Source organism: Phalacrocorax aristotelis, chromosome 4, assembly GCF_949628215.1.
Source record: "Phalacrocorax aristotelis chromosome 4, bGulAri2.1, whole genome shotgun sequence".
NCBI lineage: Eukaryota > Metazoa > Chordata > Aves > Suliformes > Phalacrocoracidae > Phalacrocorax > Phalacrocorax aristotelis.
In genome coordinates this window covers 26,095,813-26,115,569 of record NC_134279.1, presented here as the reverse complement: position 1 = coordinate 26,115,569, position 19,757 = coordinate 26,095,813, and the positions used below count along the sequence as shown (strand labels likewise).

The 19,757-nt window shown below is 40.2% G+C and overlaps 1 protein-coding gene across 1 annotated transcript in view; it reads right to left on the bottom strand.

The window, feature by feature from the left end:
• COL25A1 (collagen type XXV alpha 1 chain) overlaps window positions 1-19,757 on the bottom strand; it is a 323,987-nt gene that overhangs the window by 73,314 nt on the left and 230,916 nt on the right. The window contains exons 8-11 of the mRNA XM_075090678.1: window positions 17,724-17,783; window positions 15,709-15,816; window positions 11,809-11,844; window positions 395-421 (exon numbers count right to left, since the gene is read on the bottom strand). Of these exons, the coding sequence (XP_074946779.1) occupies window positions 395-421; window positions 11,809-11,844; window positions 15,709-15,816; window positions 17,724-17,783 (231 nt within the window). The remainder of the gene's footprint in view (window positions 1-394; window positions 422-11,808; window positions 11,845-15,708; window positions 15,817-17,723; window positions 17,784-19,757) is intronic.

Sequence of the window (19,757 nt, the reverse complement as noted above, 5' to 3'; positions counted from 1 at the left end):
CTGCTCAGTTTTTTTAGTCATATGGCACTGATCTACTTGAGTAAGGACATGCATTTAATCAGAAACTCTATCTCCCCACCTTTCACAACGTTTTAACTTTGGTTTCCTAGTCGTACCAGTGCATGAAGAAGAAAATTATAGTGACCTTTTCACCTGAAAGTTAAGCAGACAGATTGAAAACAGTCTGCTCTGCATTGTTTGAACTTCCTATGATGGGGGAAATGAGAAATCTGATGTCTTGCATTATATGGCTGCATTTTGCAAAAACAAAATTCAGAGCCTAAACTAACCGATTCAATGCAGTGTACAGTAGCTAATTCCATTCACCTTTTCGGCTCGCCATTTGGCACCAGGAGGAATAATCACTTTCACAGTATTGTTGTTTATACTATACCTTTTGTCCTGGAGGCCCCTGAGGTCCCTGCAAAGGGAAAACAATTCAATTAACATCATAACTCTAGCCAATTTAAACTGAAATAACCAATTAAAACTGTCTTATTGTATAAGCATTCTGATACTGGACTGAAACCAGCTGATGTTTTATACATCAAGGAAAAGTAAAACTTTTACTTTTGTGCTTAAAATGCACAATGGATCTTTTCTCTTCTCTTTTGGAACTGATCTAACTACTAACTGGAAGACTCAGATTTCCCCCCCACTTCTAATCTGTTCTCTTCCAACCCATCTGTTTTTTCTAATACTGACACATCTGTCAGCTTCAGGTTGATTGTGGTTTTTCTGATACCAGCTAACAGCCAGTTGTGTGTCCAAAGTAACATATCTGCTGGGCAGCATAAAAACAAGGTTTACGCAAACAAGTATTTTTAAGATAGAGAGGAGCATAAACCTCAAAACCTCTTCACCTTCTACATATCAGCATACATGACTATGTCTTACCCAACATATGAATTGTGCCATCATTTGCAAGTTAAGAGAAAAATTATTAAGAATTAACTTCAGAAATCATTATGAATGCTCTTGGGAAGTAAAGAATCACCACTTTGTTCCCATGACCTGAGAAGGCAGGAAGAGATATCTCAGTTCAGAAAAGCTGAACTGTTTAATGTCATACAAGATTCAAAGTCTCATGGATATTAATAGGACCCATTTCTCATCTGGCACCTCTGAAGTACCCAGGTGGTTTATAGCCACAGTGGAGAGGGGAGGCAGCAGGGAAATAGATCAGCCGACCATGTCTTTGACATTTTGGCAGACTGTTTAGGCAAGAGCCGTACCGTGTCCACTGGAGTTCTTACACACTCTTTTCCCCATGTTCCTACTATGGATGCTGGTGCAATCTGTGGGTGCTGGTGCTATATCAAAGCAAGGTGAATTCTGAGCCCATGAGGGTGCAAAACAAAAAGCCAGAACTGGAGAATCCAAATCCTTCTGATGTGTGAAAGAATAAAAGAAGAATTGATAGATATCAGAGCTGTAATTATTCAGAAATTCATCTTGAACAAGAGGATTGCTGCTTCAAAATGTGGGGCCAATTTTATTTTTAAGGTAGCATGAAGTTATGCAGAATCCTCCCCTGTTGGTAGATGCAGGGCTTGCTGGAATATTGCTCTGATCCAACTTTAAACTGCTACCTTGGAAAAGCTCCACTGATGGTAATTCCAGTCCAGGATCCGCTAGTGTGGATGAAAACCTTGCAGTGTTAAATGTGGATTCATACATTTAAGGTTGGGCATCAAACCTTGCAAAAGGCTTGCATAGGTCAGTGCTGCTTCTTGAAACTTTTGCCTGATTGTCTCAGCAGAACTGGGGTCTTGTAAGCATCTCCTTTTGACTGTAGGGACAAATTTCATTAAGAGAAAGCCACGTGTGAGGTCCAGGGTGACAAGTTTACTCCCTTGTCTTCAAAAGAAAGTAAAAGTACCCAAGAACTCAGCACTGGTGACGATCAGAGCAGTGAGTAGAGCATTGATCTGCTTTTTCAGACCGGAGAAAAATCCCCCCAGCCCACTGTGTTTCAAAAAAAAAAAACCCCAAACCCCACTGTTTAAATCAGATCTTCTTTTCATTAAGTGCCTGAATTCTAACCTTAAAATTTGCTAGAGGCTGAGGGCACCAGTAATACTGACTGTGATAATTGAAGAACAGCCTATTTCTTAAGCATTGCTTGCAGTCTCCAAGAAAACTAAAGATGGAGAAAAAAACTAGATAAAACAATTCAAAAGGATGTTGGTAGGTGAGTGTGGCCTGCTGGGAAGCAACTACAGATATAACAACATATTCCACAAACAGGTTTTTTCCCTTTCTTCCACAGAAGCAAGTAAGTTTCTTCCAGTGTCTCCCCTTCTGTGAGAAAGATGCATGTTTGGCTAACTCCTTAAAAACAAGAGATTAATGCTCAAACTAGAGCTTTCCTACATCATCATGACCAAAATAGGCTCCAAATGTCTACATCCTGGGCATCAGTTATCTGTTGACATTTCACATATTAACCAGTTGCATTCTTGGGGTATTTCAGGTCTTAAGAAAAATCCCTCCATCAGTAGGCTAGAATGAATACAGAACAACTGAAGACTACCTTCATAGCTCATACCTGTTACTTTTATGTCCAAGGAATGGATATTGCATCTTCAGTTTCTAACTACTTAAGAAGCTGATAAAACCTAAAGACATTCAGCTATATCAAAGTACCATTTGGGAGCCCTCAATACAAAGTTACTATCTGAAGGTAAAATGATCATTCACTTATTAATACTATCCCCCAAAGTAAAATGTTAAATGTGCTGCTCTGTTGAGCACTTTGTGCCTGGTGCTTGCAGCTGTCAGCCTGTGGGATGGATATAATTCAAGGCATTGCAGACGTCTCCAAGAAAAGATCTATCTCCAGAATTCCCCCCTCACTGTTGCCATCATTCCAGCTCCTCCAGAGTAGTTATTAAATAAGAAAATATTTACATAGTAGCATAGCCTTGCTGTTATTGTGCCTTTAAAATGAATCATTCAGAGAAAAGAAACAGCAGATAAGTACCAGTAAATATTTTATACAATTAGCAGTTTTCCATTTCTGGTACTTCAGCTTTTACTCAGCCTAGAAATGGCTCTGGTGCCTCATGCCCACTGAGCTACCTTGCCACTCGATGACAAGAACAGTCCTAACAATACAGCTACCTTCAGGCTTATATGCAGAAAATCTATTGCAATTAAAAGCTCACCTAAAGTGATGCATTTCACAATTTACACATGATAACAAGTGCTTCTTATCCTTTGAATGTTCAGATGTAAAACGTAGCTGAGCGGAAACAATTTTTTTTAAAGCACTGCTCCCTAGCATTGGGAAAGAAGCTCAAAGCCACTGGAAACTTAGCAGCTCATCCATTGACAGCTCCCATTCCCTCCCTATAAGCCTGCCAGCAGCCACTTAAACAGAAAACCTGAAATTAAATTACTAACAGAAAATAACTTCAAAAAACTGTAAAATGTTCTGGAATTGCTATAAAGTGCCTATTTTCTATGAGTTACCTACATTCTCTGAGCAAGGTACAGAATCACACTGGAGAGATAGAAATAAGCAAGTAAATACAATCTGGGAGAAAGAGAAGAACATGAAAGGATAAAATAAATAAATAAACCCCCAGACTTAAGTTTATTTCCAGAGGTATGATAGCATCTAGAAGAATCTATATAGGAAATTCAATATGACCATGGGGATTTTTTTCCTCTGATTATTCTACTGAAATGGGGAGAGTGCTGTGTTGCCCACTTGATGAACAGACAGTAAGACCAGCAATCAAAATCTCTGTGTAGGTCTTGAGACAGGAGCAGAAAGCAAGAAATCTGTGAAGGTTTCCAACCAACCCCTTAGATTGTTTTTTCTTTCTTTTCCAACTGTTCTGTGTTCCATAACAGCTGCAGTGGTATACTGGCCCTGCTGGTTGCTCCAGGACAACAAAAGGGATGCTTTGCAAATGCAGACTCAGCTAAACTTCACTTTGGATAGCTCTTCTGCCACTGGGTCCAGGCAGCATGGTGAAGACAGCTGCCACCACTGCTCCCAGCTCACTCCCCTCCAGCCCAAAGCCTCTGCTCTGCAGTGACCAGGCATGTACAAAACACACGGTAGTCTCCGCCAGTTGGAGGCTTGGCCTACTACCACAGGTAATAATATTGTCACTGAGCCTCTGTCACTATCAACCCCGGGAATATGAAGGAGGTAAAACAAAAGCCTTTAAGGCAAGAGCTACAGAATTCTTTCACCTCCTGCCTATATATATATAGGTATATGATATCTATAACTGATCAACAAATCACTCTGTAATAGTCTATGCAGGTGATGTTGATAGTAACTACTGCCTTTTGCCTGCATCATTGGAAGCTGCCAGAGCTTCCATGTATGGATACTCAGAATGAGCTCCTAAACCATTGGTGACTAATGTTAAAAAACTCATTTTATAAAGAGCACCTGGGCTTCAAATATTCCAGTGAATGTTCAGGAAAACTGTTTGGATGAAGTGACTGCTTAGCATTTTTTAAAATTATGCTACTTTTCTTTAGATTGACGCATGTTCACTGAGAAACTTCAGCTGAGAGGGCTCAAAATTTTGGTGTGAGAGTTGCCCAGAACAGGACGATAACTAAATATACTAAAAATTAAAAATAGTTCTCACAGTTTCAGATCTCATGAACACTTCAGAAGAAACCTTTGCCATCATGTGCAATTGAGTAAACTAGCTAGGCAGCTGTGACAAGCTATCGCAGGGCTTCACTGAATTAGGTTCTCATTCAAATACCTCCTCAATAGGAAGATGCAAAAAGAAGGTGCGTTGCTCCAAAGACATTCAACTGCTATCTGTGCTTCTCTGAAGATGAAGAATTATTTGATAGTTACTTAAGCCCTTGCAAAACTGGGTAACCAAGGAAGAAAAAATTTTTATAAAAGTCTTCTATGCAACTGTGTTTTTAAAAGGTAAAATATTTCCACTAAGAATGCCACTCTTCAATCAGTGTTTTCTGAAGTCAACAAACCTCCAGAGCTTGAACCGTATCAAACTTTGGCACCATAGAAATAATTGAATGAAGTTGGACACTGCAGTTGGGCCTCGACAAATAACTATCTGGATTAGGAAAAAAAAAAAAAAAAGACAAACTTGAAATGACTGACCTAAATGTAGTTAGAACAAATGTTCTGAGTCCAGAATTCTTCCCAGACTTCCCTTCTAATGTTAAAACTGTATTTTCCTTTTAAGCTTACTCTGTTCCTGGTGCTTTAGCAAGCTGCAAAATAAGGCATCACTCTGCCTTGTTCAGGTTGCATTTTCAACTGCACAGTAATCCAGGGTGTGATACTTCAGCAACAGCCTCTCAAAGTTTTTTTTGTCTTCAAGTTCTAGTGATTCAGTTGCTTAACATTTAAAGAAATATATGAAATAGAAGGCTTGGCATTTTCAATTTGCAGGTGTGGGGCAGCAGTAATGATTTTACAAGGTATCAGAGTTCCTGGAGAGTAAGCACAAACACCAAATGAAAATGCCTAACAAAAATATAATGAAAAAGCGAATGTTTTTGTATACCGAAAATCTGTACAGCAAAGTACATCACAATGGTGCAAAACACTGTTATCAAAAACTCTCTTATTCCAAAGCTTTGCAAAAAAAGGTCCTGTTCTTTAAAATTCCATAGTTCCTACATAAAGTAAAAGCTCTTTGTAACTAGGAGGCCTCTAGGAGGTACTGTGTCTATATTTCGATAGGACAAAAGTAGTTCTAAGACTGTCCCTGAGAAAGATATTTCCCCTTTGGTGCCTATAAGAATCATTAAAAACTTAGAAGAGAATCATAGAATCATTTAGGTTGGAAAAGACATTTAAGATCGAGCCCAACTGTAAACCTAACACTGTCAAGTCCACCACTAAACTATGTCTCAAAGGGCCACGTCTACACATTTTTTGAACACCTCCAGGGATGGTGACTCAACCACCTCTCTGGGCAGCCTGTTCCAATGCCTGACCATTTTTTCAGTAAAATTTTTCTTCATATCCAATCTAAACTTCCCCTCATGCAACTTAAGGCTATTCCCTCTCATCCTATTGCTTGTTACTCGGGAAAAGAGGCCGACCCCCGCCTCGCTACAACCTCCTTCCAGGTAGTTGTAGAAAGCAATAAGGTCTCCCCTCAGCCTCCTCCAGGCTAAACAACCCCAGTTCCCTCAACCTCTCATCCTAAGACTTGCTCTCCAGACCCTTCACCAGCTTTGTTGCCCTTCTCTGGACACACTCCAGCACCTCAATGTCCTTCTTGTAGTGAGAGGCCCAAAACTGAACACAGTATTCAAGGTGCGGCCTCACCAGTGCCGAGTACAGGGGCACGATCACTTCCTTACTCCCACAAACCAATTTCTTACCAGTCTAACAGTGTGAAGAACTTAAGAAAGAAACCTTAACTAGTAGGTGTACATGAAGAGGAAAGCACAGGTTTCATACAAAGTATTCATCTGCATTTCAGTGGAACCTGTGCTTACCCACTGATCCCATTTCTGTGTGTAATGGGCACACAATGTAATTCTGAACATGTGTTCCCACATGGTTAAGGAGTGTTTCATAAAGATTGCGATTTCTAGAGTACTAGTATTGAAAAGTACAATGCTTCAGTATTAATGAATCACCTAGATAAAAGAATGACCAGCTAAGAAAACAGATTAACTATGATGGGAAGCCTCATATAACTGCTGATAAAGCAGTGTCCCCCCTCCCATGCTATCTACCTAACTGATGAAAAGAATGGCAATAACTACAAATTAGTTCTCAGGCAGAGCTTTTTAACATCATTCTCTTAGTGATTGTTGTAGCAGCCACTACTGAAGTACAGAGGTTACAAAATGCCAAAGTCTATTTTTCCTGAGAATTCCTGCAAGTTAGGGCCAATGCAGTTGTATTGGGGAAAAAAAGAACAGTTGCTGAGAGAGGCACAGGCTGAGAATTTCCATTTGATCTGCTAGTTCTTACTACATTTTTGCTGCTAAGCAGCTTAAGAACAACACCTTATAAAATTTACTATGAACATGCTACCATAATGAAACAAAGAAGGCTGCTGCAGAACTCTGGCCATTGAAAACAAAATCACAATTAGTAGTTTCCCGGAGGAGCTATGAAGATTCACACCAGCTGAGGATCTGGCCTTGGCCATTGGCCTGAAAGGCTGAATTGAAGCCAGCAGCACTTCCCAGTCAGTTTTGCCTGGTCCCTGTGAGTTCATTCTGTTCATTTTAACCTAAGATGAAAAATTAATATTAATTCATTTTAAAGATGTGATATTTTTCAGGCTTAACTGCAAGGTTACAATTTTCCACTGTCTTTCACACAAATGGCAATATCCTTTGGAAGAACATCCTCCTTATTCTGAAGAACTAGTAAAAGCAGTAACATTAGGTCTTATTTTCTTGAACAGATGCCCAGCAAGACTATATAAGCACAAAACTACTAGTTTGGAAAACAATATATCTTAAAGCAGAGGGATTTTGCATTTGGGTTAATCATTATAGTTTAGATTTCTTTTGCAAAGAGACACCTTTACCTGAATTCTCTGGTTATTCTGGAGTGTTCTGTTCAGGCAAAACATCTGTAAAATTACTCATCTGCTTTAAAGCCAATATTGGGGGATAATATAATACACAGGGTTTTTTTTCAGTGACAAGAAGTGGTTGATTCATACACTGAAAATATTTAAATTTACTTCTTTTCCAAGGAGCTAAAAACATTGCAAGTTTTGATCGTCTGAATTTTTATTACTATGCACTAGTTTAAAATACTTTAAACACAAAAGCACCAAAAACTCTCCCACATGGAAATCAGAAACAAAACCACCCCATGCACACCTTTTATCCTATTGCAGCTTATGAATGTAAAAATGTTGATCAGTGTCAGCCTTTTTGATTTCCCATCACTGACTCAAAGTCCTCATGAATAGTCTGCAACCAGAAATCCTAGCTCTTGGGTAGAAAAGCACCATAAATTCATTTATGATTCATTCTGAAAATCAGAAGATAAACCAGAAAAACTCTTGTATGGTATTTAGGGGTCCTTATCACCAGGAAAAGCAGAAAAAATGACATGGGAGGAAGGATAAATTACAAGATGCAGGACACAAACTGAAAAGGTTGAAAAGCTAAGGAAACTACTGGCCTTGCCTCTTGCATAGGATACATTTTGCTAGTTCCACATAACATTTCAAAACTTAATCCCTTTGGTAGCCCCACTGCTTGGCCTCTCTCGGAATTCTCTTAATCCTTTCTGCACAGATGAATGATACCTTCAACTCTTGTAGAAAGTAGATCTGCAGGGCGTTCAAGTGCCATGGAAACTGGACACAAATTGCAACTAACCAGTCATTCTTACGTTCCCTTCTAACATTAAAGATCCATACAGTCACACCTTTCTAACTTAAACTTAAGCCTCCATCACACCTAAAAAGAAACTGAACTCTCTTGGCTCAGAGAAAACAGATTCTTCCTGACACAGCAACATATAGAGCCAAAAACCCTTGCAAAGAGCTCTCCCCAGCATCTCAACCGCAAGGATAGAAGAGCAATAGAAGTACACTGGCACTCCGATAATCTGGAAAGATTTTCAACAGGGAATGAGAGACCCCTGTAAGCAACAACTAGCTTCCCTAAACCACTCCTTTCACCACCCCGCCCCAACTGACACATATTACATTGGAAATGGGGAAAAAGAGAAGCTGTTCCCTGTGTTCAAGGCAAATTTCCCTTGTGCACTTAAGATGGTTGAGCTCTTTTGTGCCAAAGCAGAACGCAACGCTAGATTGTCATTCTCTGTATATGGTCCAAGCAAACCTCCCTTGCCTGAGAGGCAGAAAGGTTATTACTGCTCTCTCTCACATCATCATCTGAAACATTATTTTCTTTTTCTTTATTGACACAGAACTTCATTAAAAATGGAAGACAACATTGCAGCAGATTCTCAGTTGGAGTAAATTGCCACATCTTCGCTAGAGCCACTGGATTTCCTGTTTCACTGAAAAGAGAACAAGAACATTACCAGAACTCCAAATGCATTACAATTCTTTCATCTTTCTGTGAATCAAGGCACATGTTTGAGTAGGTCACAAGTTACTCAAAGTGTGTAATAGGCTTTTGGTATGTTCTGAGACACAAGCTGGGAAACACTGTTTTCTCACTATCTACTATCTTGTGCTCTTCAAGAAATTTATTCCACTTCCTGTAAGAAGAGCAAATAGAACAGTAAGTCATTTCAAGCTGTGCCAATTGTTGGTTCACAGGTTAAAACTGAGTTTACCAGCTCTACCAATAACCTGTACATTCATCTGGGAATACCAAGGCATGTTACCAAACACAGGTGTTAAAAACGTTTTCAAAAGAGAAAAGCTTCCATCCCCATTATTATAATCTAAAGGTCAGGCTTGCAGCTCTTGTTCACGTGAACAGCACCATGGGATTTAAAGCTGCCGAGAGTGTGATCATATAGGCTACAAATAGCCTTCAGCTTCCACAACCTTCAGCACGCACATTCAAACTGCAGAGATTGTTTCACAGGGTCTGGTGCTGTCCTTGGCTGTATCCTGCCTCCATCCTGGATGAAGAACCACAGTACATGCCACAGTACTTGCTTCTTACTGGAAAGGGCCTTGGACATGTGGGCAAGTAGGAAACCACAGCAGACCCCAAAAAGTGGACCTCTGGGAGCCCAGGACTGGTAGTACTTTATGCTACCCATAGACTTCATGGTTTCAATTTCATCAGGAAGAAAAAAACAGGAAGATATCTCAGACTTTGGACTCTTGGTATGAAACAAAGGCAACTCCTTACAAAAGAATTCCTGCAGAATTAACCTAGAAGCTCCTCTGGGCAGAGAATTCCACTTCCATTTACTTTGAAAAGATAATATGTGGATAATGCAGAAAAAGAATTTCAGGTAGGCAAAGACCTGTGTTCCCTACAGCAAACGATACCTATTTTCACCGGCAACACAATTTTACAGCATACTTGTTGGGAAATCAGCTATTTCTACAGTAGTGTCTGAATTTCCAGTATGGAAATAGAGAGATGTCTGAGTGCAGAAATGCATGATGGAAGATGTCAGAAGCAGCTAGATAGCACCTGAATAATTGTAGCACTTTCGACAGGGAAGAGAGTCTGGTAATCTGTACTGGCATAAAGAGTATGTCAGAAGCACCAAGAAGAATAAAAATAAATTAATTACCTCCCTGATACTCTGATGCTCTTTACTTGATATATATACAACCTAACATTTATGCTGTCAGACTGACTTTTAGAGCAGGAATTTGGAGCTGGAAATTCAGGTAATTTGGGACTTTTCTCTAACTCAAGCTTGACGACTTGATTTTAAAACACCTTTTCTCCATATTTAAACGCACCTGCATTTAGAGAAACAGCCAAGCAGTTCTTCAGTTCTTACATAGAGATGATGTTCTGATTAGAGCTGTGGGAAACTTCTGAACACAGAGACTAAAAGGTGATGGACTATGTTTTGCTCTAAAAGCCCTCAGGGATTCTGCGACCCTGAAGATCTGGTCTTGAATAGAAGGAAGACAATGTTGCAGAATCTGAGTGAGTTTGTCCAGAGGTCAAATAGAGGAATATTCAAAATAAAAGAAAACAAACAAAAAAAACCCCACCTTCCTTCCCAGCTACTGCACTTAGCATTAATAGGCACTCAGAAACCAGTATGACGGAACACAAAAAAAGCCTGGAAGCATGCTAAAACACTAGGTGCTACCTTTGGGAGACCTTGATTTTGGTTTTGTTAAACCATTATCTCAAAATGAAAAAGTACAGGACTAACTGCTGGATTACAGCAGGTATTTCTGAGTCTCAGAATCTTAGGGTTTTTTTCCAAAAGATATTGGATTTTGTCAATTCAAAATGATTTGCAATTTGCCAAGGTAAAATATCATCAAACCTGTTTAAGACTTCATAAATTCAAACAGATAGCAATCATATCTGCACTGATTGCTGAGCATATAATCTTCCTCCTCAGAAGCACTCAGGAATCAAAACCACATGCCACAGGCTACGATTCTGTCATCTCTCATAAAAATAAGAATGACCATGAGAGTTTAGGGAGATCTTAAGGAAAAAAAACACTGCACGTTTCATAGTTCTGTGAAAATATGACAGGCAGAAACTTCTGTTGCCTTACCCTGTGGCTGAAGCTGATTTACAACCAGTGGAGCTTCAATTTGCTTCCAAATGAATAGTGTTAATTAGTTCCTGATGCAACAGAAAACATCTACTTCCATATCTGAATATTTGTAAAAAACGCATTCATTTGGCTGTTAAATTCTCACACACAGAGGGGAAAAAACCGAAACCTCAGGAGAGGGGAATATTCTGAGAGTTTAAGTATGCTCTGCTGTGTCTTCACTGTTCCACCATGCAAAGGGCCAGAGCTATTGCCACAGAGACAGCTGGGATTTTGGCCCTTAAAACAAGTAGATGGTTCTTGTGCTGCTCACTGGTCTCAAGGTCGATACAGCTCAACTTCAGAGACAGTGATAAGTGGGGGCCAGGAACTGGGAACACCTGGCTTGGCTCTTTTTTGCTTTGCTGTGTCATTAGCTGTTTTATTTCCCTCTACTTCTGCAAGCTTAAAGAAATGGGCCGTATATGACAGGCAGCTTTATGTAACAGAGGACGTTGTCTTTCTCATGTTTTCTTCACAAATGAGGCTTCAAATAGTCTGTGACAATTTAAGATTAGGCAATATACAGCTATAAAGCTTTCAGGAATTTCACATTTTAAAGAGAGTATATGTCATGTATCTGTTACAGTTTCTTAGCAAACTGGAAGAGTACTTACTGTCAATCCTTGTTCTCCTGGTTTTCCTGGCTCACCCTTAAAATAAAAAAAAGGAATGAAAAATTTCAGTAAATGTCTTGAATTCAGTTTTCTACCTAATAATAAAGTATCTTAAAAATGCCATTCTTAAACAGTATGGCAGCTGACTGAACATTAAATGTATTACTTTTTGTCTCTTTAAACTAGTAGGCCAAATCTCAGACATTTTAAGAGGCAAAGTACTATTTCACAATCACGTAATGATAGTTCTCAAGGCAACAGTGAAGTATTGGTGTCCTGACTCTGTCCCATGGTTACAAACGTAATATTCCATTCCAGTCAGTGGTGGTAAAGAACACAGAGAAAGATTATTTTCACCTATGTGCTGAATCCCACTTTTTACATATTCCAAAATTACTGCTCTGCGTCATCATCTCAGCATGCATAACTTACCGTTGCAAATCATCTTCCATAAACCCATGCATATTGATATTTTGAAGGCCATGCAATAATTACTCAGCTGTTAAATACCTCAACTGGCTTTCAAAAGGGTAACTCATCATTTTTCCAACATGTTCTCTTTCTGTGGGCACAGCTCTACGTAAAGTCAAAATCTATCTTCCCCCCTTTCTTCCCATATGACACATACAACTGTCTGTACAGACAGTAAAAGAGTGGCTAAAAATACCCACCAAAAATACCCATCCTATCATTTCAGTGATCTGGTTTATAGATCACCCCCTTGTAAACCCAACAGAGCATAGGGCAGTCCATGTGCTGTTGTATCAGCACAGCTGCAGGATCTTCTTTCGCAGTTTTGTCATAAAAGAAAACCTGTCAAAAAACTGTTCTGATGAAGAACTGTTCTGACGTTGTTCTTCATCACAGAAAAGAATCAGAACTGCTCCTCTGAGTATGTGCACACTGCATTCAGAAGCAAACACGTAGCATCTGCAAACACACCAAGATAACCAGGAGAGAGAAACCACACAGGCACAGGTTTCTGACAGCTAATTACCCAAGCTTGTTGGACTTTTCAGCTCACGCTGAAGCCTTGCTAACTTACGTTTACAGCAATCACACAGCCTGAAGTGAACATCAAGATATCCCCATAAATGTTGGGAAATATTGGTTAAATAATTTCAAGAGTTTACATCATATTCTGTTGTCTTATTACCAGAAAAAACCTAATTCTTCTTCTACTCCCTTGTGGAGGTGTTAAAGTTTCAAAAAGTCTTTGTGCTGGTGTCTGTGTGATGCAAAGGGAAAGCACCTATTCTAGGTATCACTCTGTAGGAAAGCAAGTATGTTCTGGTTTCCACGGGTTCTTCTGTTGACATCCAAAGAAAGGCTTAGCAGAAGGCTGCGCAACCCTTTCTTACACCCCTACTCTTCTTTGGTGTTCTCTCTGCTGGCAATAGGCCCAATAGCATTTCCCTAACATTTCTAGTCCCTCAGCTCTAAAGATTTCCTGCCCAAGAAACCAACACATTCTCATCTCTAGAAGTTTCAAGTATCTGTAACAGGATGCACACTTCTGGGATGCAAGGTGGTGATGACACAGATGGAGACGTGTGGGCACACAGGCTGCTCCTCAACCCTGCTACTCTGTGGAGGAGGAGTAATGGTGGCTGCTGGAGTTGCTCCCTGTGCCTTGCTACCTTGGCTGCCTGACTTTCTCAGGATACACAGCAAGTGTATGGGCATGGGGGAAAGCGAGGAGCAAAACATCATCTTCTAGTTCTAGTGATTGTAAAGCTCCTTGCTTGAGAAGGACAGGCTGGAAGAGAAGCCCCTGCTCTGCCTAGCACTGCAGAAGAGAAAATGACTGCCTTCTAATGGTGGTTGGTCACTGTAAGGATTTCCTCCTATGGCTGTGTGATGCTGCAACGTCCCTATTCACAGTACAGTGTGGCTATTGTTTTGTTGTTCAGCTCTTTAGCTCAAAGGTCCATGCAAGCCTTTTAAAAATACTAAGCTGTCAGTACCTCTTGGCTAAGTTTTCCCTCTCCTGCTTGTCTCCATATCACATAGCCATGGAGGAACAAGCCTTTTGAGGATCAGCAACGTTAATGTGAGGGTACAGGACAGTAGCAAGGAGCAGGGTGGTAACAACAGTCAGCAATCTGGATGGTTTCTGTCTGAGTGCTTGTTTTTATCTGATTCTAAAGCAGTATTATGAGCTGATTTTCCATAATGCTATGGGGCTTAAGATAGCCACAGCTTAAAAAACTATAAAAAGAAACTCTCTCTTGCCATCTAAAGTCAAAATCACTACAGAACTCTTATAAAATGGAATGACCTCATTGCATAAAATGCATTACTTTCCTGTTACGAGAAACACTAATGTTCTCTTTGCTAAGAACAAAACTACAAGCAACACACAGTCACGTAATCAGCAACACCAGCTGATTCTCCTAGCCTCTTGTATGTGAATTATAAAAATGGTATCACTGCAGTCAGAAATGGGTTCTGGTTTCAATCTCACCCCCACTACATCAAACCAGAAGCAACTCCCCTGACCGCGATAAATTTTACCCCATTGAAAGAACACAAGGGAGGCCCAGATGAGACCCAAAGCCTGATGTGTTGCAGGACTAACAACATATGAGTAAGCGGTCAAAGTAAAGCATCACAATGGAAGCAACAGAATTTTAATGTCATTTCATAAACTTGAGCTAGAACTTAAAAGGGCAACGGTGGTAAAAGAAAACAAAACCCAAACCACAAAAAACAACAAAAGTAACCCTAGAGTACCACAGGCCTTAATTGCCAAGCTTCACTGGATTTTCACAGGAAATTTTAGCAGAGCCTTACTATTCTCATCATGTTATATTATATTTGTACAGTTAATACAATTTAGGTGAGGCAACCTGAATAGGGCTAGAACAGAAGTATAGATACTTTATTTCTTGGTTTTACCTATAAAGGCCCTTAAGGGAAATTTTATGCCTTCCTGTCCTGGCCCCACATAATGAGCTATGCTTATTCTTCAAAAAACCTGTTTCTGTTTCCAGTGCTGGTCCTCACCTTGCTAGTTCCCTACATGTTCTGTCGGCCATGATCTTTACTTATCATGGGGGTGTGTGTGGGTGTGCATCTACACGTGTGGCATTGCAGTTGTCACGTTTCCTTCCTGTGATTCCATTTGCACACTGATAACACAGTGGCATTTGTGATGAAAAGAGAGGTACTTCTTTCAAAAGAATGAAACCTGAGGAGGCTACGAAGTATAAAACTGAAACCAAACTCATATTTTCCTTAAAAAAAGTCCTGTGTTTACGCATCTGTTTAAAAAGTGTTTAATGATCAGGTCACAAAGTGCCGAAGGCGGTGGGTCTTATCCTGAGCCTAAAACAAACAATAAGCAATATACTGGATTCTGCTGGTTGCTCTAATGGAATACAGGGGACAAGCCAAAGAAAATGGTACTGTTCTACTTGTGTAAAGATGGCAGAATCTGACTCCAAATTTCATCATACTTTGGGCAGCACTTAGCAGTTTGTTACTGTATTTCCATGATGTTTGAGTCTAAACTATTAAAAAGCAAGAAGTCAAGCCTGGCCATGCTACAACATCTCAAATTCAACTTTATCTCAAAGTCTGAGTAGAAACATTTGCTACTTGTGAATTGGGACACACCCTTCTCAAGCAGCTATTAAACATCAGTGAGCAACTGAGAAACCTCAGAAAGTGTGGGGAAACTATCAGGGTTGGGAGGCAAGGAACATAGGTGTTACTCTTGGCCCTGCTATGAACTTGCTCTGTGTGTGAGCGACTTCAGGTACACCACGAAATCTGTCTGTGGTTCAGGTTCCACATGTCTTACTCGCCAATCTTACCTCAGAAAACATCTCTGAAATTGAGCTGGCGCACAGTTGAGAGGTATTCGGACATCATGACAGCCACAGACTAACTCACCGGTATGCCAGGCATCCCGCGAGGACCATCTTTGCCAGTATCTCCTGGGGGACCTCTGGGTCCTGGTGGCCCTGGAGGCCCAGGGGGTCCAGCTTGTCCTTGGTCCCCCTAAATCAACAAAAAAATTCATCAGAAGTTTGCTTTACAGGCATCAACCACACAAAAAGACATTGATTTGAAAGAGCGCAAGACAGAAAGGAAGAAGCGGCCATGAGCTGGACACTAGCTTCTTCACCGCTTACGGCAGAGACTGCACTTTGCCTCGAAGACCGGGGGCTGTATCTGTCCAGGGCAATCTGCCACAGAGCAGAAGGCTCGAATTCTAAACTGCTTGTCCTACCACAGGACATAAGCCAAAATTTGGGGTAGCCTTGCAATATTTTACTCATCCAGTTTTCCAGAGCAAGTAACTGTTTTCAATAAGCAGCTGTTTGCTTCACAATTGGCATAATCATAACAAAGCTGAGGTAAAAAAGAAAAGCCACATGCGAGAATATACACTTTGCACAGCGATTTTCCAAGCCCATCAATGAATGATGCATCGACAGATTTCAAAAATGAGCATTGAAAATAACCGCTTTTCCACAAAGTTTTACATAATTTTTCTTCTGTTTTGGAGAACTGTTTTATAGCGGCAATTAGCTAACTCCCTTAATGATTTATACATAATTATTTTAAAAATAATTTTATTTAACAATAATTTTTTAAAGTAAGTCTATTAATTAAAATTATTTTAAAATAATTTTATTAGTTAGTAAAAGCCAATTTTCCAGAGAGTTGCTGAAACATATTACCTTTCCCTTTAAAAAAACAGACACCAAAAATGGTGCTCAGTTGTTTAATTTCCAGCACACCAGTGCAGAACACTGAAAAAAAGCTGACTGCACCTTAAACATGGATCATTTAGCAAAGCTACCCATAGCCTTTTCATTGTTAATATCGTTAACAATTGCTTCATTCCAAAACATTTTCAAATTAACAACCTGCTATAAGAAGGCATCTGACAAAAAGGTATAGCAAAGAGTAAAATGAATGTAAAGAAGAACCAGACTCCAGTGAGATGAAGCACTACCTTAATGAGGCGGCGTTTAATGAGCTGCTGATCAGCAGAGAGAAACCCATGATTGATTTTAGGGAACACCATCTGATCAGGCAGGTGAGGTCAAAGGTTGAAGATCAGAGATGAGAAAATTGAAGAATAGACATCAGAAGGCCCGAGAAAGAAATAAAGACAAATTCATTAGATTTCTAATAGCTAAAATAATATAAACTGGTGCTTCTGCCTTACAGAAACTGTGCATTCTCTTTTGAAGAAACTGACCTCTAATGTACAGGACATACCACTTCATGAATTAATCATATACAATGAATTAACTGTAACTTTTTTCTCCCCAGATTTCCTGTGAGAATTCTTCACTTGTATTAATGTTTTCATTACACGGGGTCTGAAAATCACTATTTTTATATGTTGCTCTTTGAGCAAAGCTTCTAGAGACAAAGCACCAGTTCAACTTCCAGTCAGATTTTCTAACCAGCATATTGTGCCATGAAGAATAGTGTCATTTTAATAAAGGACTGGAGTTCCAGCTTGACCAGATTGCTTCAATCCTTCCTGCTTAATTTGTGAATGCACATTGGGAAAATCTATATGTATAGATTAAATCTCTGATATCTAACACAAATAACTGACTCTACACGTAACCAGTATAGAGTTCGCTGACATTTTGCACACTCCTGTCTGCCTCAGGGAAGCAGAGCTACAGACAAATCTGAAAATAAAATACTGAACAAGTTCGCACAGAATGTGGATGCTGCCGGGAGTAACACCATACACAGTTATAGATTTGATCCCATGCTCTGCATCAGGAGCATTTATACCAATGCAAAGGCATTGAGGGTTGACTTCGGTCCACCATTAGGATTCATTTGTATCCCATAGTAAAAACAATTTTTCATGTGCACTTTTATGCTGATACAGAGAGACCTGACTGAACAGGTACGTGTCAGCCACAAACCTTGACGGTGAGGATCTGATTACTGTGCAGAGCAGCAACTGTGGGGAAGCCTGGCAGACCCTAGGGACACAGCATAACATGGTACCAAAACAGCACAACACAAACATCACAGAGACAACTTACTAACAGACAAACAGAACGAACACCATGTTTAGTATACCCCACATTGCCTACTGACAGGAAACAGCCTTTCTGTCATATGCGAAACAATTAGGTTTGCACTACGCTGCAGATGCAGGCTGTTATTTTACAACAAGAATATCAAGAGATTTTAGAAGTAGTCGTCCCCCAGAGGTGACTTTCCTTAAAATTACAGTAAATTGCTATGATCATTTGGCAGTTGTTAGACTATCAGCCAGCAGACAACTGAGCCATTTCCAATTAAAATGTGGTACAGCACTTCAAGAGATCTTTGACTGTGTATTGCTGCAGAACTTGACAGCAGCGACAGTGGATTTTGAAACGCTTTGTATAATTAACATCCTGCTCCTCATATTCTGTTTAACATATGACATTCAGCACATAAACCGGTAGTACATACACAATTATAAACACTGAACAACAATCTACTGCTAGATCTTGGGTAGTCCGGAATGGCCAAGGTCAATGCTTTCAAGACATACATAGCAGTATTTTCATATCCAGGGCAAAATTTTTCCCCTCAAGCGCTGTATGCTGCATATGGTTTCTCATATCCTACTCTACCATCACGTGCAGAACTTGTACTGTACTGGTACAGAAAAGAAGAATGTGGTAATTGTGGCCTGCTGTGACAATACAAGGGGTGAATTTTGCTCTCAGTTCAACACTTTTCTTGTGCTGCCTTGTAGGGTGTAAATTAGACCTTCTGATACAGCTGAAACCTTATACAGTTGAGCAGTGAACTCCTGAAGAACGAAATCCCCAAGTCCTCTCCTTGCCTTCAGCATAGCACACTGTCTGAAGCAGAGGCTTGTTCTATGGCTGAGAGACATCGGGCTGAGGAACACAAAATAAAATATAGTCTGGTGGCTCTAAGTTCCCTACATGTATGCACACACACATGCCACCTCTGTGAGGTGGAGCTGGTGGCACAAGCCCCTCTGTGAGGCTGGGAGTGTAAGGCTGCAGCGCTGCAGCTTGGCACCTCCAAAAGGGAAGGCTGTGCCTGGCTCTGGCTGCCAGACAAGGTGACTTCCAAGAAGTCCTGCATGAAGGCTCTGCTGGGGCAACCCAGCCACATTGCCACAGTGCACAAGCCTTTTGCAGCCCAGGTGGCCTGGTGGAAAGCACCAACAGAGAACGGAAGCCTGCCAGGTCTCTCAGCTGCAGCAGATTCTTTTAACATGGCAAATGTTTGCTCTATTCATCTCCACATGCAATCACATCAGAGATCCTCTGGATCACAAAGACCGCACTGGTCTTTACAAAAAGAGGCAGAGTAACTTTCTGATGCATATATGTCCTTCACTAGCACCTCTGAGTTGCTTGCAGCAGCTTTATCCCTGGTATACATCCATGACACGAGGGAGCTGAGATCCTGTAAGTGGATCCCATAAAGCCAGTGGCAGTTTTACCAGCCTTCCCACTTTGTTCTGATGAACCATGGTGTGGCTAACTGCATTGCTCAGTGACCTGAAATCTCCTCTTTAGAAACAAATAAAAAGAAAACAACCCAAAAAAAAGGCTAAAACTCCAAACATTTAAAGACACTCACTCCTGAGACACTGCTAAGACTGGAATGATACATTATTTAGAAAACAGATGTATCAAATTTGCATTTATCTTATTATGGAATATAAGTTAAAGAAGTTATTAGATGGTAACACGCCAGAATCTTTACATCTGTGACTCATTAGCCCTGCTGTGCACATGGTCCATTCCTCTTCTAGATAAAACTACAATACCAGTGTAGTGGAAATGAGTACAAACAACAAACCTACAAAAGTGAAATCTGAGTAGCAAGCAGTAAACTTTAAATCTAATTTATTAAAAAAAGGGAAAAACAGAAAATCTTTTAACAACTTCATTTTCACTCATCAGCTTTTAGGGTTA